Genomic DNA, 27,713 nt, shown 5'->3' on the forward strand with positions numbered 1-27,713 from the left:
TCCCTAGTACAGTAAGTAAGTAGTAACAGTCAGGAAGTACAACTAGCAGTTACAATAATCAGTAGTAATCACAAGTAAATTTAGTGTGTGTACACTACAGACAGTGAGTGCACGCATGCGCAAACACGCGCAGGAGCTAGCCTATGAACAGTGACTGAGTGAGTGTCCCTAGTACAGTAAGTAAGTAAGTAGTAACAGTCAGTAAGTACAACTAACTAATTACAATAATCAATCAGTTATCAGAAGGAAATAGAGGGTGTGTAGTGTGTGTACACAGACAGTGAGTGCACACACGCAGGAGCTAGTAGCCTATGAACAGTGACTGAGTGTCCTAGACTCCTAGTACAGTAAGAGTAAGTAGTAACAGTAAGTACAAACAACTAACTAATTACAATAATCAATCAGTTATCAGAAGGAAATAGAGTGTGTGTAGTGTGTGTACACAGACAGTGAGTGCACACACGCAGGAGCTAGTAGACTATGAACAGTGACTGAGTGTCCTAGACTCCTAGTACAGTAAGAGTAAGTAGTAACAGTAAGTACAACTAACTAATTACAATAAGCAATCAGTTATCAGAAGGAAATAGAGTGTGTGTAGTGTGTGTACACAGACAGTGAGTGCACACACGCAGGAGCTAGTAGCCTATGAACAGTGACTGAGTGTCCTAGACTCCTAGTACAGTAAGAGTAAGTAGTAACAGTAAGTACAAACAACTAACTAATTACAATAATCAATCAGTTATCAGAAGGAAATAGAGTGTGTGTAGTGTGTACACAGACAGTGAGTGCACACACGCAGGAGCTAGTAGCCTATGAACAGTGACTGAGTGTCCTAGACTCCTAGTACAGTAAGAGTAAGTAGTAACAGTAAGTACAACTAACTAATTACAATAAGCAATCAGTTATCAGAAGGAAATAGAGTGTGTGTAGTGTGTGTACACAGACAGTGAGTGCACACACGCAGGAGCTAGTAGCCTATGAACAGTGACTGAGTGTCCTAGACTCCTAGTACAGTAAGAGTAAGTAGTAACAGTAAGTACAAACAACTAACTAATTACAATAATCAATCAGTTATCAGAAGGAAATAGAGTGTGTGTAGTGTGTACACAGACAGTGAGTGCACACACGCAGGAGCTAGTAGCCTATGAACAGTGACTGAGTGTCCTAGACTCCTAGTACAGTAAGTAGTAACAGTAAGTACAACTAACTAATTACAATAATCAATCAGTTATCAGAAGGAAATAGAGTGTGTGTAGTGTGTACACAGACAGTGAGTGCACACACGCAGGAGCTAGTAGCCTATGAACAGTGACTGAGTGTCCTAGACTCCTAGTACAGTAAGTAGTAACAGTAAGTACAACTAACTAATTACAATAATCAATTACAATAATCAATCAGTTATCAGAAGGAAATAGAGTGTGTGTAGTGTGTACACAGAAAGTGAGTGCACACACGCAGGAGCAGCTAGTAGCCTATGAACAGTGACAGTGAGTGTCCTAGTACAGTTACAGTATATAACTACAATACTAATACAATCAGTAGTAAAGGACAGCAGAAATACTGGTATAGAATAGAGAGAAATAAACAGAGGACAGGAGGACAGCTGCCCACACAGGCAAGGCCCTGAGGCCTAAAGCTGTAAGCCTGCAGCAGCTGGCCTGTCTCTATGTAACACAAAAGCTACTAACTAAAATACAATGTCTAACTAACTAACAACAATATAGGTGTGTATAGGAGGTGTATGTGAGCAAAAACGCTAGGTAAATGACCACAATAGAGCTCTTGCTAAGCCAAAGCACAAAGGAGCAACTCTCTCTCTCTGTACAAGTCTCAGGCAAGCACGGAGAAACCTAACATGGCGGCCGCTATTTATAGGGTAGGGGCTGGCCAGGGTCCCCCTCTGTGATTGGCTGCCGTCAGAGGGCCTGGGAGCCCTCTGATTGGCTCTAAGGACATCAATCTGGGCTATGACGCTATTCGAGCTCGGTACCGAGCTCGAATAGCGCCGTTTTGCTCGAATAGCTCGAATAGTGAATGGGCTATTCGAGTGTACTCGAATAGCCCATTCGAATAGCTACAGCTATTCGGAGCTCGAATACCGAGCTCGAATAGCTGGAAAAGAGCTCGAATATTCGAGCTACTCGAATATTCGAGCTCTGCTGAGCACCACTGGTGTGCAGTGCGTTACACAGTGAGTTTGGTCTGTCAGTGTGAAGCAGTACTCTAATTACACTCCCTGATTGATGTACACACATGCAAGATGTTTCAAAGCACTTTAGGCTTCCAATTTAGCATGCAATCCGATTGCTGCCCTTAAAACGCTGCTTTGCGTCAAATCCAGATTTTTCCCTGCGACTGTTGGCATGTATCCCACTCATCCATGCAAAAACTCAGATGTTAGACCCCTTGAAACATCTTTTTCATCACTTTTCTGCCCAGCATAAATGTTTCTAGTTTTCAAAGTTCGCCTCCCCATTGAAGTCTATTGCGGTTTGCGAAAGTTTGCACAAACCGAACTTTTGGCGAAAGTTCGCGTTCGAGGTTCGCAAACCAAAACTCGGAGGTTCGAGCCATCTCTATTGGTGAAAGGCTGCACATTTTACAATTAATTTCTGGTGAAATACTGCCCACTTTACGATTAATTTCGGGTGAAATGCTGCCCACTTTACAATTAATTTTGGGTAAAATGCTGCCCACTTTACGATTCATTTCGGGTGAAATGCTGCCCACTTTACGATAACTTTCTAGTGAAATGCTGCCCACATTACGATTATTATTTTATGGTGAAACACTGCTGCATTACAATTATTTTATAGTGAAACGCTGCCCCATTACAATTATTTTATAGCGAAACGCTGCCCTATTACGATTCTTTTGCACCTATGGGGGGGGGCATTCAAATTTTCGCTTGGGGGTCCAGTGATTTCTAGTTACGCCCCTGTCTGGTTTCATTATGGTGAGGCACTGATCTTTTTAGGTTTGAGTGGACAATAGGAGGTGAAAAAACATTAGTCATTATGATGTGTTGTATGTTTAACATGCAGTTAAACAGTAATTAAATATATTGCTATAGTTCATTTACTAAATTTCAGCATGTACAGTGTTCTCCCCAGAATTTTTTTCCAGCCGGGTGGCATGAAAAAGTAGCCGGGTGGGGCGAGAGAATACAGGGACAGGGTCGGCATTTCTCTGCACAATTCTGCTTACAGCAGAGGAGGAAGTGAGCCAATGACAGCCAGGTGCTCACCCGTCTAAAAGAGCCTGGGGAGAACACTGATGTATGGGTTGGGCATGGAAAAAGATTTATAAGAAAAACATGGGAGAAGAATTAATTGCATATGGTCCCTGGGCCCTTATTCAATAAACTTTTCCTTATAAGTTTTCTCCTTGACAATATTTTTTCATCTTCTCTTTAAAATAGCTTTTTAGCACTCTGTGGCCCAATATGCAATTAACTTTTTCGCCTGAATTCTCCCCTAGGTGATATTTTCACAACTTGTCAATAAAATTACATTTAAACCACCAGCAAGCAAGAAAATACTTAAAGGGACTCCGAGCAGTGCAGAAACTATGGAAAGATGCATATCATTTTAAAGCTCTCTTTCTCCTCTTTCCAATGATATATAAACCGCCGCCCTACGCCTTTTAGTTTACGCTATATTCGCGATTGAAATTGAAGCGGCTGCGATTTCAATCGCGAAAATAGAGAAAACTAAAAGGCGTAGGGCGACGATTTAGGTGTCGCCAGAAAGAGGAGAAAGAGAGCTTTAAAATGATATCCATCTTTCCATAGTTATATTGTATTACACAGGGCGACTTTTTCTGCTGAATGGAGCTGCTGACACTGGGGAAAGTGTCGTCCTGTGTAATACAATTAACTATGAAAAGATGGATATCATTTTAAAGCTCTCTTTCTCCTCTTTCTGGCGACACCTAAATCGTCGTTCTACACCTTTTAGTTTTCTCTATTTTCGTGATTGAAATCGCGGCCGCTGCAATTTCAATCGCGAATATAGCGAAAACTAAAAGGCGTAGGGTGGCGGTTTATAGATCATTGGAAAGAGGAGAAAGAGAGCTTTAAAATGATATGCATCTTTCCATAGTTTCTGCACTGCTCGGAGTCCCTTTAAAATACAGTAATTTTGATGTCACCTTCTCTCCTATTTTTGGTAATTTTTGAATTGCAAAGTGCTGAAAAAATATTTTAAATACAGGATGGAAAATTATCTCCTTGGAGATAACTCAGGTGAAAAAGTTAATTGCATATGGGCCTGTGAGTGAAAAAGTACTACAAAATATGTGAGAATGTACTATCAAAATTAATTTAGTATTTTCTTGTTTGCTGGTGGTATAACGTGCATTTTGTTGAAAAGTTGTGAAAATATCACCTAGGAGATAACTCAGACAAGTCTTGTGGTTTGTTCAAATGCACCTGTGCAAACCTAAGCAATTCTGCAATATTACTTTTAGAGAGAAGAGTCTTTCTCCTGATTGATTGGAAGCAACATTTGTTTGTCTAAAGGTGGCCATACTTTTAGCAATCTGGCTGTGCAATCGACCATTCGATTCGATCATTTTATTGAATTGAGAGGGAATTGAGTGTGTTCCAGAACTCCCAATTGATGAAAAGTGGCTGATTTCATGTTGAATTGACCAGCTTAGTGGATCGAGCAGGATGCAAGATATCAGTCGATCGCACATGTCATTCGATCAACTCTGAATCCGTTTTTGCATTCAGAGCATGGAGACACAACATCAGTCAGATTGATAAGTGAAGGTGAATCGCATAGGATATTGCCTGTAGTGTGTGGGCTACTAGTCGATCGACTTTCGATCAACCACACTGAAGCCTATTCCTTAACCACTTTACCCCCGCGCGTACATATTTCTCCGCCCCTTTTTTCATCCTTTAACAACCAGGGACGGAGAAATGCGTACTTTCCGCGTTTCCGACGCTGTCCGCGCTCCCGCTCGTAAACACGCCGCCCGCCGCTAGTAAACACGCCGCCGCCCGCTCGCCCAGAGATCAATGAACGGGAAAATCCATTCCCGTTCGTTGATCTAAGCCCCGCAATGATCCGCTGCTCTCCTATGGGCAGCGCGATCATTGTGAGAAAAAACTCACGTGTCCAGCCTCCTTATACTTCCTCCAAGCTTCCGGAAGGAAGCTTGGAGGTCGCATTAAAACAAAAAGTTACTGTGGCCATCTTGTGGCCAAATAGTAAACTACACCCTACACATTTTTCACATACAAATAAATGACTTTTACACATAAAATTAACTCATTACCTCCCACACTCCCCATTTTTTTTTTTTTTTGTAATTAAAAAAAAATTAAAAAATTTACAATTAAAAAAAGTACATAAATAGTTACCTTAGGGACTGAACTTTTTAAATATTTATGTCAAGAGGGTATAACACTGTTACTTTATAAACTATGGGCTTGGACGCAAAAATGAAAAAAATGCACCTTTATTTCCAAATAAAATATTGGCGCCAAACATTGTGATAGGGACATAATTTAAATGGTTTTATAACCGGGACAAAAGGGCAAATACATTTCATGGGTTTTAATTACAGTAGCATGCATTATTTAAAAACTATAATGGCCGAAAACTGAAAAATAATTATTTTTTTCCCCACATTTTTCCTATTTTCCCATTAAAACACATTTAGAAAAAAATAATTCTTGGCATAATGTCCCACCTAAAGAAAGCCTAATTGGTGGCGTAAAAAACAAGATATAGTTCATTTCATTGCGATAAGTAATGATAAAGTTATAGACGAATGAATGGAAGGAGCGCTGAAAGGTGAAAATTGCTCTGGTGCTCAGGGGGTAAAACCCCTCAGTGGTGAAGTGGTTAATAAAGTTGATCGCTTTGTTGATTGATTCAGCATCGCTTGATGTATGGCTACCTTTAGATCGTTGTTGATGTCTTTCCTCCCTGACATTGTGTTAACACACTCCTGAATGCCATTATCATGCCTTATCTCAGTTTGGGCGTGTTAAAATCAGATCGTGCCCAAAGATCCGCGCGCAAAGTTTTGCGCGCGCACAGCGCAGTGCGTTGCGAAGTGCCTATTTATATCTATGCGCCGTTCCGCGCGCACCGCGCTGTGCGCACGCAAAGTTTTGCGCACAGGTCATTGCGCGCGATCTGATTGTAGAAACAGTGCTAACCTGCTTAGCACCCTGGTTAACACGCCTAAAGTCTTTAGGCATGCTAAGTAGGTTAGCACCGTTTACTGAATCAAGCCCAAGGTATGCTTTTTGTTTAAAGCACTATGTGGTTTGGTTAAAGCCTGGTAAAATGTATGTGCACACGCTGTATATGTAAGTTTTACCAATATTTTGTGAATATACCCCTATATCACTATGACATTTTGTTTCACATTTTAGCAAAACAATCCTATGTCCTATGTACATCATGCTTGTATTGTACAGTGTTTACTTCTGAACAATAGCATAGTGTTGTGTTATAGTATTGTATTCAGTGTCCTCATTTCCATCCCACTTCAGTAACTGTATATTCCATATATTCCAGGTGAACAGGGAGAATGTAAATGTGTTGCTGGTGATGAAGCTGGGAAAGGGCCTGCTGGAGATCCTGGCCCTGTGGGTTTTCCAGGTACTCCAGGTACACCTGGTAGTAAAGGTGAAAAAGGTGATAGAGGAGGTCCTGGTCTGCCTGGCACTCCTGGGTTAAAGGTGAGATAGTACTTTTAATAAGGTGAGTTTAAATATTTCAAACGCATAAAATATTACATAAATAGCCAGCAGAGTAACAACTACAGTAAAAACTTGGATTGAGAGTAACTTGGTTTAAGAGCACTTTGCAATACAAGCAAACATTTTGGGATATTTTCACTTGATATACAAGCAAAATCTTAATATACAAGCAAAAAAAATAGTATACATGTGTCACATCATCACAACTGAGAAGATACTTATTCTCCCCTTGGCGCTGCAGTATTATACTTAAAGTGACCCAGAGATGACCTAAAGTAAAGCTCTGATACTTACCTGGGGCTTCCTCCCGTCCCATAAACACATGCCATGCCATCCTCCCGTGGTCTGCCGTTCAGCTGCGGTGAGCCCCGGTAACAGGTTCAGTGATGTCAGTCCGAGTCTACTGCACATGTGCGGGAGGTCTGCTCGTGTGCAGTACACCCAGACTGGCATCGACTTAGACGGCGTGGGACTTAGACGTGTTTATGGGGCAAGAGGAAGCCCCGGGTAAGTATCAAAGCTTTACATTAGTTAAGGGACTGTGTAATGTCGCATTTCAATTAAATCCCCAAAAGTAGGCAAAAGCAGCTGTCAGTGGATACGTTCCTTGTTAAAACCAAACAAAAAAAAGTTGGGATGAGCCAACAGATGCCAATGATTATGTTAGTTATAGTGAAAGTCTTGTTTACATTTTTTCTTATATTATTTTACTATAACTGTATTTGGATTGTAGAACAATTCAACTGGGTTTCCATTAATTCTTATGGGGAAATTTGCTTTGATATCAGAGTGCTTTGGATTACAAGCATGAATTATGCTTGCAAAGCCAGGTTCCACTGTATTTCAGTTCAATGTTATACGATTTTATGTGTCATTCAAGATGTTAACTGAAAATAACCCACCAAGATACCTGTCAAAGCAACCTAATAATCAACGTTTTAGCATGTACAGTTCATAATGAATTATATTGATTAAGCTACCCTGTTACCAAATACTAACATAAGATTCAGATCAGCCCACATTAGCGGCTTCAGACAGACTGAATGCTCATCTAGTATGTTACCCTTATAAATTAAATGTCAAAATACTACTTAACATCAAAGTATTTATTGTATTATATTTGGTTCCAAGAGAAAATACAATGTAGTTTAAAAATGTAACTGCTAAAATACCTTTATTTTTTGAAAGAAATATTTATCAAGGATTTCTGGATCTCTTTCATGAATGTTTTTTAATGTTTCTTAGTCTGATTATAATTATCATATGTAAAATCAACAATAAGAACAGTAAAAGTTGACCTGCTAACAGCTGACTCTTTTAATTTGAAAATTGTGATGACTCAAGTATATTGTAAGTCAACACCAGAAAGAAGTATAGGCATGTCCCACTGCAAAAATTGTAATGTTCCCCAACAATAATATAGCCATGTTGCCCCAAAAGAACACCAATTAAAGGGACTCCGAGCAGTGCAGAAACTATGGAAAGATGCACATAATTTTAAAGCTCTCTTTCTCCTCTTTCCAATGATATATAAACCACCGCCCTACGCCTTTTAGTTTTCGCGATTGAAATTGCCGCGGCCGCGATTTCGATCGCGAAAATAGAGAAAACTAAAAGGTGTAGGGCAACGATTTAGGTGTCGCCAGAAAGAGGAGAAAGAGAGCTTTAAAATGATATCCATCAAGCCATAGTTATATTGTATTACACAGGACGACACTTTCCCCAGTGTCAGCAGCTCCATTCTGCTGAATGCAGCTGCTGACTTTGACAAAAAGTCGCCCTGTGTAATACAATATAACTATGGGTTGATGGATATCATTTTAAAACTCTCTTTCTCCTCTTTCTGGCGACACCTAAATCGTTGCCCTACACCTTTTAGTTTTCTCTATTTTTGCAATCGAAATTGCGGCTGCGGCAATTTCAATCGCGAAAATAGCGAAAACTAAAAGGCGTAGGGCAGCGGTTTATATATCATTGGAAAGAGGAGAAAGAGAGCTTTAAAACGATGTGCATCTTTCCATAGTTTCTGCACTGCTCGGAGTCCCTTTAACAAAAAGTATTACTGTGTCCTTCCACAAACTGCTATGCTTGGCAACAAGAAGAGCCATGTTTACCAACAAGTGTAACCATGTCTCTCTAAAAGAGCAAAAATGCCCCCCCCCCCCCACACACACACACACACACACACACACACATACTGTACAAGTATAGCCATGCCTTTCCAACAGGTATTGTTATTTCCCCTGGCAAGTATTGCTGCCCTCTTCTTCCTCTTTTCCCCCCCCGACAGGTCAACAGAGGGAAGTTTAAAAGGTCATTGTTAATATGGGTCATAGTTACTTGACCAGTTCTAGGCTGCATTCCCTCTTTTCCTGCCTATCTTTCTTTCCCAGTGGCTCTTATACCATCTGCGTCTATCTCCCACTGATGCTTATATAGCATTACATGAGAGCTGACAGGGATGGATGCAGAAAGGAGTAGAGCTAAATAGAGAGAGAGTACAGCCCAGGATATGTAAGGTAATTATAACACTGTCCTAATGTACCCTGCACCAAAGAAGACATTGGGTATTTTAGACCTAGGTGCATTTAAGAAACTAGGGACATTTTGTGAGTCATGTTTTGTGTTTAAATTTACAGGGGGTTCCAGGTCTTATTGGTTTTACTGGTTCAGTTGGGGAGAAAGGCGATAGAGTGTTTGCTACAGAAAAAGGTAATTATAATCCAGAAAAACTGAATTCACGTTCATTTCAAGTCTGTCTAGAAATCTCCACTAATGATCACAAGGCAGCTTTGCCATAACCTTTCCTCTTTTGCTATGGTTGGCAGTAAGCCTCCCTATAGTTTGTACCAGGTGCATAAATACAGAGGAACAGCCACTGCAACTGCAGGGGGCCCCAGAGGTGGAAGTGGGGCAACTACTAATTTTCTCTCCCTCTAAAACTCCAGATCAGGTGTTTTTGTGGGCTACACATGTTATGCTTGTGAAGATCATGATATCCACACATTTTCTAAACTTTCCATTGGAATGCGTCCCCAAGCTGTGAAGGATCACCAAGGGGAGGCAAGGGAAGGGTTGTGAACATTAAGGGGCCCCATCAGAGTTTTGCTTGGGGGGAGGCATTATTTGTAACTATTCCCCTTCTTTGTACTGTACATTCGGGCAGCTCTCTAAGTGGCTCATTGGTGAGATTTCTCCACTGCATGACCGGAGGGCAGATGCCCGATCTTTCTTGGATTTGTTAATAATAATACTTATGAACCATAACCACTTACTGACAAGCTGACGCATTAAAACGTCCTTTTAGAGCCTGTTAACGGCTCCAGGACGTTTTAATGCGTCGCTCTCTCCCGCCGCCGCTGTGCACGTGTGCGCATCTCCCCCACCACCGTAAATAGTTGCCTTAGGCACTTAGCTTTTATTTTATGAGGGTATATTACTATTACTTTACTACATAGGGGCTTGTAATTATGGATCGGACAAAAAAAAAGACAGAAAAATTACACCTACTGTATATTTCCCAATAATATATTGTCGCCATACATTGTCATAGGGACATCATTTAAACGGTCTAATAATTGGGACAAATGGGCAAATACAATTTGTGGGTTTTATCCACAGGAGAATGTTTTATTTTAAAACTATAATTGCCAAAACCTGAGAAATAATGATTTTTTTTTCCATTTTTTTTCTTTTTCCCATTAAAATGCATTTAGAATAAAAAAAATTGTTGGTAAAATGTACTGCCCACAGAAAGCCTAATTGGTAGCGAAAAAAAATCAAGGTATAGATCATTTTGTTGTGATAAATAGTATTAAAGTTATTGGGGAATAAAAGGGCGGAGCACTGACAGGTAAAAATTGCTCTTGTCCATTAGGGTAAAAACCGCTATGGGGTGAAGTGGGTAAGGAGGCCTGCTCTTTTATTCTTTATTATTATTATTATCATTGATTTATAAAGCGCCAACATATTCCATGGCGCTTATGTGTTATTACACTGTGTGGACCTTGACAGCTCCCTTTTTTTAATAACACACATTAAAAAATGGTAAAGTTTTAATGTTTTGGTTTTGTTTTATTGAATTTGAAGGTGCAAAAGGTGAGCAAGGAGATCTCGGCAACCCTGGCTTTGCAGGACAGGACGGACTTCCAGGGAACGATGGATTATTGGGTTTTCCTGGCCTTCCAGGTTTTCCTGTAAGTAAACTAAGATTTATACATATAGCATTGACAGGAAGTAAGTATCATGCCGTTGTAGATTACATTTTACAACTGACAATGCTGTGCTAGATAACTCTCATATTCTGTGAAGTCATCCTTAGTCATACAGATGGCTATATTGGCGATGAGTCCATGTCTTGTGCCATCCAGGAAGATGACAATAGTCCTCAGCAGTGACATAGCTTACAGTATATAGCCAAGCACATCCAAATGAATATCCAAAACAGCTCTGTAGCTACAGACAGCTAAGGAATGCCAGGTCCAATATAAACTACAAAGAAAACAAGGCAAAGTAGCTGACGCACATACACCTTTTTTTATATGAAAAAAAAAGTAATATGCTTACAAAAGTAAGTGACAGTAAATGGTGGCATGCTTATGATAGAGGACTCTCATCAAGGAAGCCCTGGATATGGCAAGCGGCAGTCCCAAGAAAGAGGGAATGCCCTAATAAGAAACCATACACTTTGCTATGTCACCAACAGATTACGACAACATGCATCAGGTTGCCTGCTTCATCATGAGGTTAAGCGGGTAGAGCCAAAGAAACTGGCTATATGGTAGGCAGAAAGATATTAAATCACACAGCATCCGACAGACATACCCAGTCTTTCAGTTGTTCTTCATCTTGGCATCGCCACAGGTCACGAAGATGCTTATGAGATGAGAGTCATCTAGAGGCTTACAATCCTCTAGATTGTAAGCCTTTGGGCAGGGTCCTCCTCCTTTTGTGTCCTACCTGATCATGCACCTCCATTACTGTGCACCCATGCTATGCATCTGAGTGAACCTAACTTGCCTAATCTCCATGCTTCCATCCAGTGACTGACTAAGCATTACCTTGTACTCGTACTGTGCTGCATGATCTGGTCTTTCTTGTATTCCTGTATTGTCATATTGCTGTATGTCACCCCTAAATATTGTCTGTAACCTAAACCAATGTCCAGCGCTGCGTAATATGTTGGCGCTTTATAAATACAATCAATAATAATAATAATAGAGGCAGTGACTTGCTTACTCACCCACTTTTGTAAGGTCATTACTTCTTATAACTCTGCTATTGCTACATTGCAATGTTTCTGGAGACCTCAACATATAGCTGACAACAGACTTGTATTGTCGGTGTGTCTGTACCCACTCCTCAGAAACACGGACAACTTTCTGTCACTTGGTGGCTAGGCTCGGAATTTCTGTATAACTATACATAAGCTTCATGATGCCTCAGCAACCAGAGATATGCTGTAGCAACATTTCACAGGACAGTTGACCTTTAACATGGCCCCAACAACCTGAAAATATTTCTAACTCTTTATTTTATCCCAAACATTTTGCTTATATCTTTCCTTAATTTTAAGAGCAGTGAAGAATGAAGTGAGTCCTTGGCACCTTATGGCCTGTATGCAATTTAAGGTGATAAGAAACTTGCAGCTTGGAATCTTCTTATCACCTGACTACGCTCAAGATTTATCTGCAAATTCAATTGCCAGCTTCACCTGGGCGATGTCTAAGCGTAAACAGCACTGCTCCAGTGAATAGTAGCTGTTCGCCTGAGCAATGCTTCTGTGTGCCGTGCGATGGAGAGCAAGGTTTTGTGCTCTGGGGCTGTCCTTTGGGAAATCCATGATAAGCTGCTGGCAAAATATTTAAAAGCCTTTCAAATAGTATATGCTATACATCAAAAAAGTGGCATTAAACTTTACAAATCAAATGGTTCTCAAGATGCTCAAAAAAGAGATTTTTTTTTACTGACACTTGAGGGTCTTTCACACTGGGTGTTGCAGCATTTTCACCGCAGCCTACCGCAGGGCAGTGAAAGTCTATAGGGTAGTTCATACTACCCGCGGTGCAGTGTGCTAGAGGTACCCTAACGCGAGCGCATACATATGTTACCATGCAGCGATGTGCGGCATACTGCAAGACATGTAAGTCTATGGCAGCGCGTGTGTTTTTAAATGACCTGCGCAGTTTTACGTGTCACGCATGCGCGGAACTGTATTTTAGCAATACACTTCCGTGCACGTCATCATTTGGCCATGCTTAGACGGCTGCCAGGCGGGGATTACTGCGTACTAACGCGGTAATCCCCGAAGGCCTGTTTTTGGCAGTGGAGGCCACACTGCTACCACCAATCTGCAGTGTGAAACCGGCCTGACAGTTATGTAGCGTGATTTCTACAATTAGCACTACCTGTATTATCCAGTTAGTACTAATTTCTGCTCACAGAAATTTTACTGAACTTTTATGAATGTGCCACCTAATCTGATTTAAGTCATGATTTATCTTTCCTCATCTGTTGATTTCATGAATTAGCTCTCCTATCTGTTTATTTCATTGGTTAGCTTGGTTGAGGTGAGAAATATGTAAAGGTCTATACACACTAGATTAAAGTTTTTGAAATGAGGATATCTCCACAATGAGAATGACTGCGCACACAAGCTGATGTGTCGTTTCACATGACATGCGTGTATGCTGTAGAACAATGTTCTTTGATCCACATTGTACACACCTGGCCGACTGCACGGAATCTGCCCAACAGTTGTCTGAATTGATTCACCAGGTGGAACAGGCAAAATGCCCGATATTGGTTGTTTGTTGTCATTTGGCTTAATTTTTCATCTGATGATATTTGTCTGATGTTTTCAATGACTTTTGTGCAGTGTGCATACATAGCTTAAGGTGAGATGAATCAAGAGAAAAGTTTTTTGAATCATACCCATTGTAACAATGGTGGTAACCACCACCACTTTGTGATATTCGGGACTATACTGCAGTTCAATACCATGGTGTTTCAGTATATGAAAACATGAATCTGACCTTCTGTTTTGCATAGGGTGATGCTGTGAAAGGAATACTTGGTGACCCTGGCTTTCCCGGCCCTCCAGGCCATGAAGGAGTTCGGGGTGAGCCGGGTCTACCAGGTATAGGAATACCAGGGTCAAAGGGAGCACAAGGGCTGCCCGGGAAGCCAGGACAAGATGGAAGGCCAGGAGTTCCTGGATTACAAGGTTTACCAGGTAGGAACAACATAACCAATCTGGTTGGATTATGTATTTGCTGGCATTGTGCTTATGTGTTTTTAAATTACGTGGTGCAGTATTACGCGCCGCGCATGCACAGAACTGTATTTTAGAAATACGCTTCCGTGCATGTCATCAGTTGACCAACAGAAAGTGAGCATCACTTCCTGCTTGGACAGCTGCCAGGTGGGGATTACTGCGTACTAACGCGGTAATCCCCGAAGGCCTGGTTTTTTAACCAGTCTGTTGGGATTATGTATTTGCTGGCATTGTGCTTATGCATGACACCAGACTATAATGTTCCTAATCTTTTTGATGTAAACTCCGCAGAGCCAATTGTGGTAAAACCATTATAAGCACTGAAAAATAAAATTCTGATAGCCTGGCAAAGTATTCTGAACAAATTATGATTACAGGCTGAATAGTCTGCTTTGGCTTTAGTATTTAAAATGTGAGACACAAATTGCTGAGTAGATAGTCAATCCTTATTTTGTAGTAAAATGTGTAAATAAAATCGGCATGCACATTATTTGTGTCCATATTCATTGTGAACACAGCCCATGGCATCACACTTAGCTATGCTTGAGCATTAGGGGCAGTGAGAGGGCATACATGTCAAAAAGACACCTGGAAAAAAGGACGCTGGTGTTTGCTGCTAGTAGAATATTGCTCAGGTTGGCAATATTCTACGACTGAATTCTGATTCAGTATTATTAGTTATATTTACAGATATTTCACTATGGCTAAACCTAACCCTACTCTCACACAGAACTCTCCCTCTACCGGTATCTTACCCTAAGACCCCCGCCCCCCATTGTGGTGCCTAACCCTAAGACCCACCCTGGTGGTGCCTAACCCTAAGACCCCCCCTGGTGGTGCCTAACCCTAAGATCCCCCCTGGTGGTGCTTAACCCTAAGATCCACCCCCCTTCCTGGTGGTGCTCTACCTTAATACTCCCCCAGTGGTTCATGATCCTAAAACCGACCCTGGTGGTGCCTAACCCTAAGGACCCCCCCCCCCCATGGGTGGCACCTAACCCTAAACTCCCCTACACCTTTCTCCCCCCTTTAGAGGAAAGCCACGATTTGCGGCAAACAAAGTAAATTTTGGCACCTGCAGGCACCGATTAACTGTAATGATTGCAATTATCAGCACCCGATAGAATCCTGGGCACTGGGTCTTGCGGAAATGCAAATAGCAGCTTTGCATAGCTGGCGCGGAGGTGCAATGCCGCTATTTGTGTTTCCTCAGTATAGATTCCAAATAGAGATTTGCAATAATTACCGCAGGCTCCGAAATTGACCTTGTTTTGTTTGCCACATATCACGGCCACTGATTTGTGGCAAAGAAGGTAGATGTTCAGACTATGGGAAATATAAAAAAAATGACGTGGGGTACCTCCTCCTGAGCCTCTTTAACCCATTGTTCCCCATGCAGGATGGGATAGCCAGCCATGGATGCACTAGGTGTCAGCATGGGTGTGGGTGATATGTTTGGGAGCGGGGAGGACAGTGGGAGCCTGCAGTGGAGCCTCTGCACAGGACAGGGCTCTCAGTATAGCTGAGAGTTGTAGCGAGAAGCATCGTGTGTGGTGGTGGCGGCCGGCAGAGATCTTCAGTCAACTTAACCAGAGGATATTAGCATGGGAACTTTTTTTTTAAAGGTACAGGTTAGTATTTATAGTTAATTAAGAATAATAAAATACTTTTCTCGTGGTTGTGTTTTTATTTGATTTAACCCTTTGTGGAAAGAGGTAAGAGATACTTTGTACCCCTATACTCATCTCTCCTGGGGAGGAGGCGGGCATCTGGATGTCCCACGTGCTACTGTGAAACCCCCAGGGCGTCGTCAGCCCCCACCTCCTCTCGAGGCACCAGAGGTGGAGAAGAGCCACTTGTCCATGGATTGGACAAGGGCTCTAGGGTAGCAGGGGAGGCTTGGCTGCCCCTCTCCCCCAGAGTCTCCGTATACCATGCCGGTTGGTATAGCTCAGGGTGTGAAGCCCCACACGGCTGGGGCTTCGCATTCTGACTATCCCAGCCTGCATGGGCAGACAAGGGGTTGAAGAGGCTTGGGAGGGGGTGTCAGGAACCGGCCCCATGGCAAGCCTGCAGAGGCAGTTCTCGACTGGGGGTTTTTTTTCCGTTTCGACCAGATCGAGATGGGAAGCAGCCTTATTCAACCTAACACAAGGCTGTCGCCTCTCACAACACACACTCTGCCACCACTAGCAGCAGCTAGACACTATGACAATTCCCACTCTGCTGTCGAGTGGCCTGCACTCCATCCAGCTTTTACATATTTGCATCAGCTTTGAGCTTTAGGCCAGAATATGAGAACGCCACACACCCAATGCAATCACACGGTAGCAAGGCACAATCCCAGCATGCAATCAGGCACTGAACATGTAACACAATTACACTACAGTCTCTCTCTAGGAGTTGTAACGCTCTGCTTAGTTAGTACATCAGAAGGCTAGCTTATTAACTAACGATTTAATATTCCAAAAAAGTAGAACAGTGCAGAAGAAGATATACTGTATATATATAAAATATTTGCAAAAAAACACAGTAAAAGGTACAAAGACACACAACAAGACAGTTTGCAAAAATAAAAACGGGAATCAAAACAGAAATTGAACTTTTACCAGCGCTGACTTTTTATAGGAAGATGTGTAGCCTGAGGCTATCCAATGGTCAGATTTAGAAATAATCAAATTTCCTCAGATGTCAGCATCATGGTTTGCAAAGACCTCTGTAATATCCACAGCTTGCTGTTATATGCAAATGTCACATTTTCCTGTCCTGCTTTTAAGGGCCGGTTCACACGGCCGCTTGGCGGCGTCTACCGTCAAGCGTTCGGGACCCATCGGCTAAACTCTCCCATTCAAGTGAATAGGAGCGTTTAGCATTGCGCGGTTACCGTCGATTACCGTCGATTGCATAAACGCGGCGTTCTGATCCCGATTTAACGCATCGTTTCGGCCGTCCCTAGAAGCCGCATGCAACGTCCAGGGACGGCTAGCCGGCGCGGCTTCATGTCCCCCTGCGGGGACGAGAAACGCCGATCGCGACGATCTCTGTACCGCCTCCACCGAACGGGACGTCACAGGACGACGCGACTTCCTGGCCGCCCCAACGCCGCCTGCCGTCCGTGTGAACCGGCCCTAACCCTCCCAGACTCTAGACTTTTAGACTTCAAAGTGATGCAAACACCTCCAAGCACATCAGACTATTCAGGACAACTGGTTGGGTAATCATCTAATTAACCTTTTCCTTGCTGGAGGCTAGGTAAATATTTCCTAATTCACGCAATGTCCAGGTGTCTGTGAGCTATTTAACTTAGCTGGTCAAATGAGATTTACAGCCCTTTTCTGAGAGATGCAAATTTACCATTTCCAGGTGACCATTCTTTCAAAGACCAGCAGCCAGGCTGTCTCTAACAGACATACACATAAGAGATAGTGCACAGCAGAAAGAACATGGCTTCCACAAGATACAAGTTCCAAATGGCTGCTATATCACCACAGGGGGGACCCCACGTAATTTTTTTTTTATTTCCCACACTCATATATAATATATAATATAATACATATAATTAAAAAATATATACATTTATATACATGTTAATACATTTTCTGTCATTTTACCCCAGTAACTTTGCTAATTTTTCCTCTAATTTTAACATTAATTTTCTCAAAAACTACAAGCTCTTTTTGAAAAATGTTTACCCTCTTGTTCTCATTGTCCTCCTTAACCTCTTGCCGACTGCTCCATGTCAATTGGTGACATAAATGTAAAAAATGAGAACGCAATTTTTTACAAAAACATTTGTGTTAAATCAGAATCAGAATGACTTTATTCGCCAAGTGCGACGGGCGCCGCACCCGGAATTATTGGTGGACATAAGGCAAGTTGGCAGTGTAAACAGTACAAGTAACACTACGCATAGTACAATTTATACGAAACATTACAACATAGCAAAAGACACATAGAACGATTGTCACTATATTATGCAAGTTCGTCCTTTAGTGCACCCAGGTGCAGAAGGGGATTAGGAGATGGCATTGGAAGAGGATCTGAGTTTAGGAGAGTGATCGCTTGAGGGAAGAATGTGTTCCTACGCCTGGTGGTTTTGGTGTAGATGGACCTATAGCGACGTCCCGAGCGGAGGGGACTGAAGAAGTGATTGCCAGGGTGGGAGGGATCCAGAGTGATTCTATTTTCCCTGGACCTCATTCTGGATGTGTGGAGAAGGTCCAAGGGTGGCAGGGGCGACCCAATGATCCTCTCAGCCTCGTTGATGACTCTCTGGAGTTTGAGCCTATCCTTTGCCTTTGCCCCCGAGTACCAGACAATGATGGAGGAGCAGAGGACAGATTCAATGGTCGCCGTATAAAAACTGGTCAGTAGCTCCCTGGGCATGCCAAACTTCCTCAGTTGCCTCAGAAAGAACAGTCTCTGCTGGGCCTTCTTTTGGGTAGTAGAGGTATTTTCAACCCATCTCAAGTTCTCCGTGATGGTGGTGCCCAGGAACCGCGCGCTGTGTACCCTGGTGACTTCGGTGCCATCAATGATGACCGGGCTGGGTGGTGTAGCGTTTCTTCTGAAGTTCACTATCAGTTCAACCGCTTTTGCTGTGTTTAGTACAAGTTTGTTGTCTGAGCACCATCTGAGAATCCGCTCGATCTCGCTGTGATATTCCAGCTCCGCATTATCCTCCATGAGTCCTACGATGGTGGTGTCATCCGCAAACTTTATGACCTTGACGGTATCCGTAGAGGAGGTGCAGCTGTTTGTGTACAGAGAGAAGAGCATCGGAGACAGTACACATCCTTGCGGGGCGCCTGTGTTTGTGGTTCTTACTCTGGAGGAGCAGCCTCCAAGTCTCACTAGCTGTGTCCTGTTCGTCAGGAAGTCTTTGATCCAGGTGCAAAGGGTTGGGTCAACACCGAGCCGTTCCAGGGCGTCGCGCAGAATGTTTGGGCAGATGGTGTTGAACGCGGAACTGAAGTCCAGGAGGAGGATCCTTGCATAGGTCTTTGGCTTATCCAGGTGTTCAGTGATATGTGCAAGGCAGATGTTTATGGCGTCTTCCACAGATCGGTTTGCCCTGTATGCAAATTGTAGAGGGTCCAATAGGGTGGCAGTGTGAAGCTTCAGGTAGGAGAGGACCAGTCTTCAAAGGTCTTCATGATAGACGGGGTTAGGGCGACGGGTCTAAAGTTGTTTAGGTCCGTGACTCCTGGCTTCTTGGGGACCCGGATGATGTCGGCTTTTTTGAAGCAGGAGGGAACTTTTAGGTAAGGACCGGGGCTAACTGACCCGCACATGTTTTTAGACAGGATGGGGATATGCCATCTGGGCCTGAGGCCTTTCTAATGTTTAGCTTCCGGAGGTGCCGTAGCACCTCGGACTCCTGGACTGTTAGCTGTGTTAAGGGAGTGTGACCAGCGAGTGGGGGAGAGTAAGGGGTTGGATGCTTGGGTGGGGATGTGGTCGTTTGAACCGCAGGGTGGGTGGGTTGGGCCTCGAACCTGCAATAGAATTTGTTGAGATCCTCAGCTAGTGAAGTGCTCAGAAGTATGTGTTGTGAAGGAGGCTTGAAGTTTGTGGCTGCCCTTAGGCCTTTCCAGACCTCCCGGACATTGTTGGACTGGAGGTTGCGACTCAGCTTGTTGGAGTAGTCTCTCTTTGCCACCTTCAACTCTCTTTTCAAAGTGTTCCTGGCTTCCCTGAAACTCTCCGGTGTACCAAATTTGTGGGCTTCCTCTTTTTGCCTCCGGAGCCTGCGTAGCCTTCCATTGAACCAGGGCTTGTTGTTCGGGAAGACCTTGATGGTTGTCGCTGGGATGCATGACTCCTCGCAGAATCTAATGTAGGGGGTGACATTCTCTGACCATTCCTCCAGGCAGGGATCTTCCAGGACTGACCAATCGGTGCTGTCGAAGCAGGCCTGAAGTTGCTCCTTCGCCTCCTCTGTCCACTTCTTCACAGGCTTGACAAGTGGCTTTGTGGTTTCAAGGTGTCTTCTGTAGGTAGGGATCATGTGAATTAGGTAGTGATCAGAGCTGCCCAAGGCAGCTCGGCTAATGGCCTTGTACGCGTCTTTGAGGACCGTGTAACAGTGGTCCAGGGTGCTCTGGTTCCTTGTGGGGCAGGTGATGTGTTGTTTGTAGCGGGGCAGCTCTTGACGTAGGTTTGCCCTATTGAAATCCCCCAGAATGATGAAGAGGGAGTCTGGGAGGTGTGTCTCCCACCTTGAGATGGCATCACTGAGAGTGCTCAGTGCATTGCTGGTGTCAACGTCCAGGGGGATGTAGGCGCCCGCCAGGACATAGGAGTTGAATTCCCTGGGAGAGTACTGAGGCCTGCAGTTGATCAGTAAGAGTTCGATGTCTGGGGAGCAGCTTTTCTGCAGGACGGTCGTGCTGGAGCACCAGGAGGAGTTGATGTAAAAACAGACACCTCCGCCTTTCTTTTTCCCCGAGAGTGCCTGGTTGCGATCTGCGCGAAAGAGGTCAAAGCCCGGTAGATGGAGGGAGTTATCCGGGATGTTGTCATTCAGCCAAGTCTCTATGAAGCAGAGTACCGGGGAGTTGCTACCAAGCGTGGGTTTGCTGCCAAGCAATAGAAGCAGCTCGTCTAGCTTGTTCGGGAGGGAGCGGACGTTCGCTAGCAGAATGGCTGGGATAGGTGACCGCAGTCCTTTCTTTTTGAGCCTTACTTGTGTGCCTGCTCTCCTGCGAACAGTGAACAGCTCAAGTATGCCAGGAACTTTCCGACAGCAAACTGTTCAAGCCATCTCTAGTCCTAGTATTAAAAAGAAATATGTGCAATGTGTTAAACATTGCACAATTGAAAATAATATTTATAATAAAGTTAAACTATTCAAACTGTGATGCAAACCAAATAAGAATGCAATGATGAAGTCAGTCATAGACACTGGGGTTTTTGTATCGCTGAGTTTGAAAAAAAAGAAGAAATGTGTAGATACCTTACTTTATTTAATATGCAGAGCAGACGTGTGAATGAAACCACTGCTCTCTTTCCTCCTTGATCCGTGTTGTGTTGCCCTCTTGTGGCCGAGCTGCCATTTACCACTTCTCCCAATAATGACTCTGAGGCCCGGTTCACACTTGCGGTGGCCCTCCGGAATCGCCGTGCCGGAGCCGCACCGCTTGCAGAACGGACGGAACGGACGCACGGCATAGCAATGAAAGCCTATGCGTCCGTTCACATGCGTCCGTTCTGCCGAACCGGAGCCGGACCGGATCCGGGCCGGATCCGGACTCCGGCCTCCGTTCCAACATGCGCTATTTTTTCATCCGGCTCCTCCGGCAGCCGTATCCGGGGCGGAGCCGGACTGCACCATCCGGCCAATACAAACCAATGGGAACCGGAGAGCGCACAACACACTGGCTGAGAAATCCGGATGTTCTACCCCACTTCCTATGGGGATTGTTGCGGCGATATTGGATGGGGACACATGGGCAAGCATTTTGGAGTGGAGCAGCACAGCTGGATCCGGATCCGGAGATGTTGGCAGCATGTCGGAGGTGGAGGTGAGTGCTAAACAGCAGAGGGCCTGATTCCACAGGTCCCCCTTCTGCTGACCTCCCAGACCCCAACATTTTTTTTGTTTTTAACGTAACTTTTGCCAAACGGATCCGGATCGCATCCTGATGGACACCTGATGCAACCTGACCGGATCCGGATCGGATCCGGATCAGAACCGTACGGTTCCGATCCGGATCCGGTCAGGTCATCCGGTCCGTTTGGCAAACAACCGCTAATGTGAACCGGGCCTGAAAGGGAATTTGCCCAATATGCTACTTAGCTCCACTTTCATTGAGCTGAATGGATGAATAAATGGGCAGTAGTTTTGTCTCTACCAGCACAGGGAGCATGGCCACAGCAGCAGGCTCCCAAATAGTGAAGTCAGGTTTCCTGTCTGTCCTGATGATCTTTTTGGCTTCAGCAGTGATTGAGTCAGACACCAGAAAACAACATGCAGATAATGCAGTCAAACATTAGTTAGCACAGGACAATGTCCCTAGAAATACCACCAAGTCTGTTACAGATGTTGTGCATGAGTTCATCAAGTTGACACATGATCTGTCAGTGAAAGGTGGCAGTACAATACTTACTCACGATTATTTCCTGAAAAGATATATGAGCCTCTCAGAAAAGAAATAACTCATACATTTTTTTTAATATATTATTATTAATGTGTTCACTTGTAGTTGCACACAGCAACAAAGTGTTTAAAAAAAACAGTAGTAATAGTTCCTTATTTCTCATCTATTTGCTTTTACGCAAGTCAAACTTGTTTGTCATAAAGATATTTGTATTTTTCTTATTAGGTGACTGCTTTAAAGAACCTACAGAAGACAATGCAATAGGCCAAAGACGTAAGATAATATTTTCACTTTTATCATTTGAGTACCTAATGATTATATGGTTCAACATTGTTTTCCGTTACTTATCCCTTGAAGCAAGGTGGTTATGAAACATGAATACATCTAGATACCGATCACATCACATCCGTGTTCACATTTAGGTTACTGGTTTTACAGGAAAGATAAAAGACAGGCAGCAAAAGAAGTTGGAGAGTCACCGTGTATTTGGGAGTATCCTACATGATGTAGATTAGCTCAACACAGCAGACTAACAAGTCAAGTACAACATTTCAGGCCCACTGCCCTTTATTAAAAAGCAAATGATAATAAGCAGCTGTCCCCAAATGCAGAGATTGGCTTGCAAGTCTGTTGCAGTGCCTTAAAGAGACTCTGTAACAAAATGTTCAGCCTTATTTCTTGTATCCCATAAGTTCCTATACCTGTTCTAATGTGGTCTGGATTACTGCAGCCTTTTCTAGTTGCACTGTCTCTGTAATATACCTAATATTGTTTTCTTTGTCGAGCCAGGGAGGAATGTGCTGCCTCTGCTGTGATAGGGAGAAGTTATGCACGCCCGCTCCAGGCTCTGTGTGCTTTTTTTACTACTCACAGACAGAGCTCTCTGAGGGGGAAGGAAGCTGGTTGTCTCATGCTTAGAACTGTGAGAATCCCAGACTGGAGTGCAAATAATTCTCTATGTAATAAATACTTGTAGTATACTGTAACATGAGATATATACAAACATCACTTCCTGGTTAGTGGCCATTTTTTAAATTTGTAAACACTGCCTAAAACTGTCGATTAAAAGCCAGGATCGCGACGGGGAGCAGCGGACATGGCAAAGAGGGGCCCAGGAGAACACAATGAATAGAATTGTATGCTTTTTATTGTAAGAATTTGAGAGTACAGATTCTCTTTAATGAGATAAACCTGGCCCTCCACCATCTTTGTTCCTCTACTGTTTCTGTGAGTTTCTGGATTAGTCTGGATTGGACAAGTGTTTGAATATTTTTACAACCTGTTGATTACGGTACCTATATGTGTATATATACATAATTATTTAAGGAAACCTCATAATATCTCCTCCCAATGCTATATGTAGCCAGTGGCCAATACATTGCTTTCTCTTAGGCTGCTTTCACAGTAAGACGTTACAGGCGCACGTTAGTGCAGCCTGTAATGCAGCCCAACTCACAGCAATGAAAACTAAATGGGCTGTTCACAGTGCCCACGTTGTGTTACACTGTAACGCTGCACGTTCTGAGAAAGTGCAGCATACTGTGCGGTTAGACTGGTTGCCCATGCGCAGTAATTAGCCACATGGCTAATTAATATTCACTGCACTGCTGACGTGCAGTGTTTTCTTCCTGGAGCGGCCGCTTTGTGCGCTGATTGGCTGGCAGGACCACGTGATGCGGAGTGGAACACTCCACATCACGTGGTCCCGCCAGCCAATCAGCACCACGAGACACACGGAGCGCACAAAGAGCTGCATTCACATTAACGGAACAATTTAAGAAGGTTTTACACATAATTTTTCCTTTTCCAATCGATCAAAGAATCATATCTCATCGATTTGTGCCACAAATGGTGCAGTTTTCTATACAATTCGATTATAAAAAGTGTGTTGGACTATCGAATCTGAAGAAAAAATTGTGCCATTAATAGGCACCTTTAGGTAGAGAAGCTAAAATAAGGTATTTTAATTCATGGGAGAGCTTTAATAGTGAATTTGATATCCTCAAATGTATTATTACCTTGTTCAAGCACAAAATCAATATGCAAGAATATGCAGAAAAATATAGAAACGAAACAACAAAATGATTGCTGAGGAGAGGACAACATTTTTCTTTGAGAAGTGAAGCAGAAAATAACCCTGTTTACCATATCTTGCTCCACCTGAACATGCTGAGTAAAGGGACATCAGCATTTACCATACTTTGTTCTTTTCCTTTTGCTTATTTCATTTATTCTTATCTTTACAGCCGTGTTTCCAGGGATTGGGTGTACATTAACCCCACCAGCAGCTCCCGCAGGTGGACCGGGTTCACCAGGATTACCAGGATTTAATGGTAGGAATGACTGTGTTTATGACATAAATGAAAGTCTGAGGAGTTCTAATGATTGGAATTGTGTTTTGCATTGCTAGTTTGCCTTAAGCTGGCCGCTAACGGTCCAATTTCTAGCGAAAAATCGTTCGAGCGATCAGAAATTCTGATCGGGCAAAAAATCGTTCACTACACCATCAACTAACCAATCATTGCTTCCGATCTATCACGACCACCAAGAAAATCCAAATTTTCGTTCGACGAAAATTCATTCGGGCGACATTTTTTTCACTCGTTCATAATCGATTGTGTCCACCAATGGAGATTATTTACAACCAATCCGATCAGAATTTCTGATCGCTGGAACGATTTTTCGCTAGAAATTGGACCGTTAGTGGCCAGCTTTAAGGTGTTACGTCCTTCACTCTAGAGATTTCTAGTGTGAGTTTAGCTGTCTTTCAGCATCAGCAGCCTTTCCTGCTCATCCTCCCCTTTCCCTCACCATAGGACAGAATGGGATGCTTGTTCTCTGTGACTCAGCGTGATAGATTTACTACATCAATCATGATTTGTTTTCCCAATTGCAGCACATGACTTGTGATGACTTATTCACACTGATTTTCATACATTCCTGTGTTTTAAGCAATGGCTGCAGTGGTCTCCAGCAGCTGGCCATACTGCAGTGTCTGCATGTGACACACATGTGGAGATGTTTTCAAATATTATTCCTGATAGAAATAGTGTTTACAATTAAAACTGTCAGAGCTCCCCCAGGGTCTTATACTGTAAATACTCTATCCACCATGCCATTTGTGAGCCCAGCAAAGTGGAGCCTGCAGACTTAGGGCATTTCCCCCTGACTGATAAATGCCTACATGGCTTTTAACATTGAAGGTATACTTTGATACTTTGCAAGGGGGGTGGCAATGTCATCCAAGTAGCCGACCTCACTCAGGTAAACATGTAAATGGGGTCATTGCTGACTTCTAATTTATCTTCACAAATGGATAAATAGTACGAAAACACTCACAGCATACAAGAAAGTTAAATGGCTATTTGTTTTACTTTGTATTATATTTTTTATGCTTTTATATTATATTAGTCAAGACATGGGCTGCTGTTGTAACAGGTTTTTATTTGCTTTGCTAAAAACTTAAAATTAAAGATTAAAGAACTAAAATTAAATTACCAGTTACCTGCAGCTTTTTAAATTATTTTCTTAGAATACTGCATCGCAGAATGCTATCTGCACTGTCCTCTCTCATCGCTTGAATAGGAGCCCCAGGTCAGCACATCTGGAATTTCCACTGGGAATTCCTATTGGTCCTTCAGTCTGAACTGTAGGGAATCCTCAGCTGAATATTCAAGTCATGGCCAAATATTCTAATAAGCTGTAGTGGGGCTTATCTGAATTTGTTGCCTGGCATTCTTGTGGCAATGATACTGACTAGTAGGGACACTCAGCAGCAGATTCAGTAAGCTCCACCAGAGCTTATTTGAATTTCTTACTGGAGCTTATTCCAATTTGCTGCAGATGCCACGTTAGAGTGCACCCTAGAGAAGTAATGGGAAAGGAAGGCAGAAGCAGCGCTCTGCAATACAGATAAAAGAATATCAGAAAAAAGGAAGAAAATATTGTTTTGAAATAGATGTGGGTTACAATGCTGGATTTCAATAAAATATGTCTTGGTTCTTTGTATATATAAATATATTTTCATAATGTGTGGATTTTTTGTGTTAATCCTTTACAGAAAATAGGTAAGGGCTAATAAATTGTCGCATCTACTTATTGACCTGAGTGGGTTTGGCTATTTAATCACCCCTTAGTAAGGGAGTGATTATAACCTCCACCTCCTGCCAACTCCATACTACCATGCTAAAACCTCCACCCTCTTTTTGGGAGAATTCATAGGCTGTGTTTTCATGCCCACCCAACCTGCATTGGGGGGGGGGGGGGGGGGGTGCCATGACATTATGTTTCTTACTAGATTTGTATTTAATTAAAAATAAAAAACAGCCTTTTTTCACTGTTCACACCCTGTGAAAACACTTGTGCATATGAATGTACAGTGATGTCAATGAAGGTATCAACAGGCATCAAACTACAGGGCATTACACATTTATTTAATAACCATGCAGCTAATGATGAGTAGGGGAATGTGCACATGTATGTTTTCCATTTTTATTTGAATGGAGCTGGCTGCTAGTATGCACAGAGCTATGGAACCCTGTGGTCCTGCACATTGCACCACTTGCTGTTGGGTAGGATGTGTTCTCATCCAGTGTGCTGAACTCAACTGCACAAAGCCTGGGTGTTGCAAACTGCAATCTCTCAGCTTCTTGCATAAGCTCCTTTCTGTAACTCACTTCATTATGAGGACTCAGGCTAGGTTCACAGTGGGAAGTTGCATTGTGTTGCGACGTTAAAGTTGCAATGCTGCATTACAATGCAACAAAAAAAGGTAACACACATTAACACTGCGTTACCGTCGCATAAGTAGGTACAGTAAAGCATACAGGCAATGAAAAGTATGCTTTCCTGTACCTGGTAACATGTGTGTTTAGAGGTAATGCACTGCAGCAGTGCGTTGAAATAAACACAACATTTACAACATCGTGCTAACATCGCACTGTGAACTTCGCATAGGCCTAACATTGCAGTGCGGCAATGTGCATTATAATTACTTTATAACATAGGACAATAATGTCTCATTGTGAACGTAGCCTTAAAATTCTCATTTCCAAAATGGTTCATTGATGAAATCAAGATTTAGACCAGTTTCACACTGAGAATTGGGGTTAGCGGTGCGGCCCAGAGGTCGCACAGCACTGCCAAAAACAGGCCTTCGGGGATTACCATGTTAATTTATGGTAATCCCCTTCTGGGTAACAGCCAAACAGGAAGTGACGGCCGCTTGCGCTCACTTCCTGTTTTGGAAATACGGTAGTGCGCGGAAGCGTATTGTAAAAATACCCTTCTGCGCATGCGTGTCACAATGCCAATACGTAAATTGTTAAAAAACCCAGAGTCGCCATAGACTTACAGGACTTACTGGTACACCGAACGTCGCCGCAGAACCACACGGTAACGTGGATCTGTCCTTGCGTTGGGGATGCAGCACAAATGTCACTTCCATTGTATCACGCCACGCCACGTTAATATGATCGGCCCCATAGACTTTCATAGGGCTGCAGGGAGGTGCAGTAAAATTACCGCACCGCACTGCCCCAGTGTGAAAGGGCCCTAATTGTTTGCAGTCAAGATGATTTTTCTTAGATAACTGATCAAATAAATG

The 27,713-nt window shown here is 43.1% G+C and overlaps 1 protein-coding gene across 4 annotated transcripts in view; it reads left to right on the plus strand.

The window, feature by feature from the left end:
- COL4A2 (collagen type IV alpha 2 chain) overlaps window positions 1-27,713 on the plus strand; it is a 284,103-nt gene that overhangs the window by 198,483 nt on the left and 57,907 nt on the right. For all 4 annotated transcript variants that reach the window (XM_068268036.1, XM_068268037.1, XM_068268038.1 and 1 more), the window contains 6 exons: window positions 6,546-6,709; window positions 9,370-9,442; window positions 10,820-10,926; window positions 13,781-13,964; window positions 22,334-22,381; window positions 24,355-24,441. In XM_068268036.1, the coding sequence (XP_068124137.1) occupies window positions 6,546-6,709; window positions 9,370-9,442; window positions 10,820-10,926; window positions 13,781-13,964; window positions 22,334-22,381; window positions 24,355-24,441 (663 nt within the window). The remainder of the gene's footprint in view (window positions 1-6,545; window positions 6,710-9,369; window positions 9,443-10,819; window positions 10,927-13,780; window positions 13,965-22,333; window positions 22,382-24,354; window positions 24,442-27,713) is intronic.

Source organism: Hyperolius riggenbachi, chromosome 2 (assembly GCF_040937935.1).
Source record: "Hyperolius riggenbachi isolate aHypRig1 chromosome 2, aHypRig1.pri, whole genome shotgun sequence".
NCBI lineage: Eukaryota > Metazoa > Chordata > Amphibia > Anura > Hyperoliidae > Hyperolius > Hyperolius riggenbachi.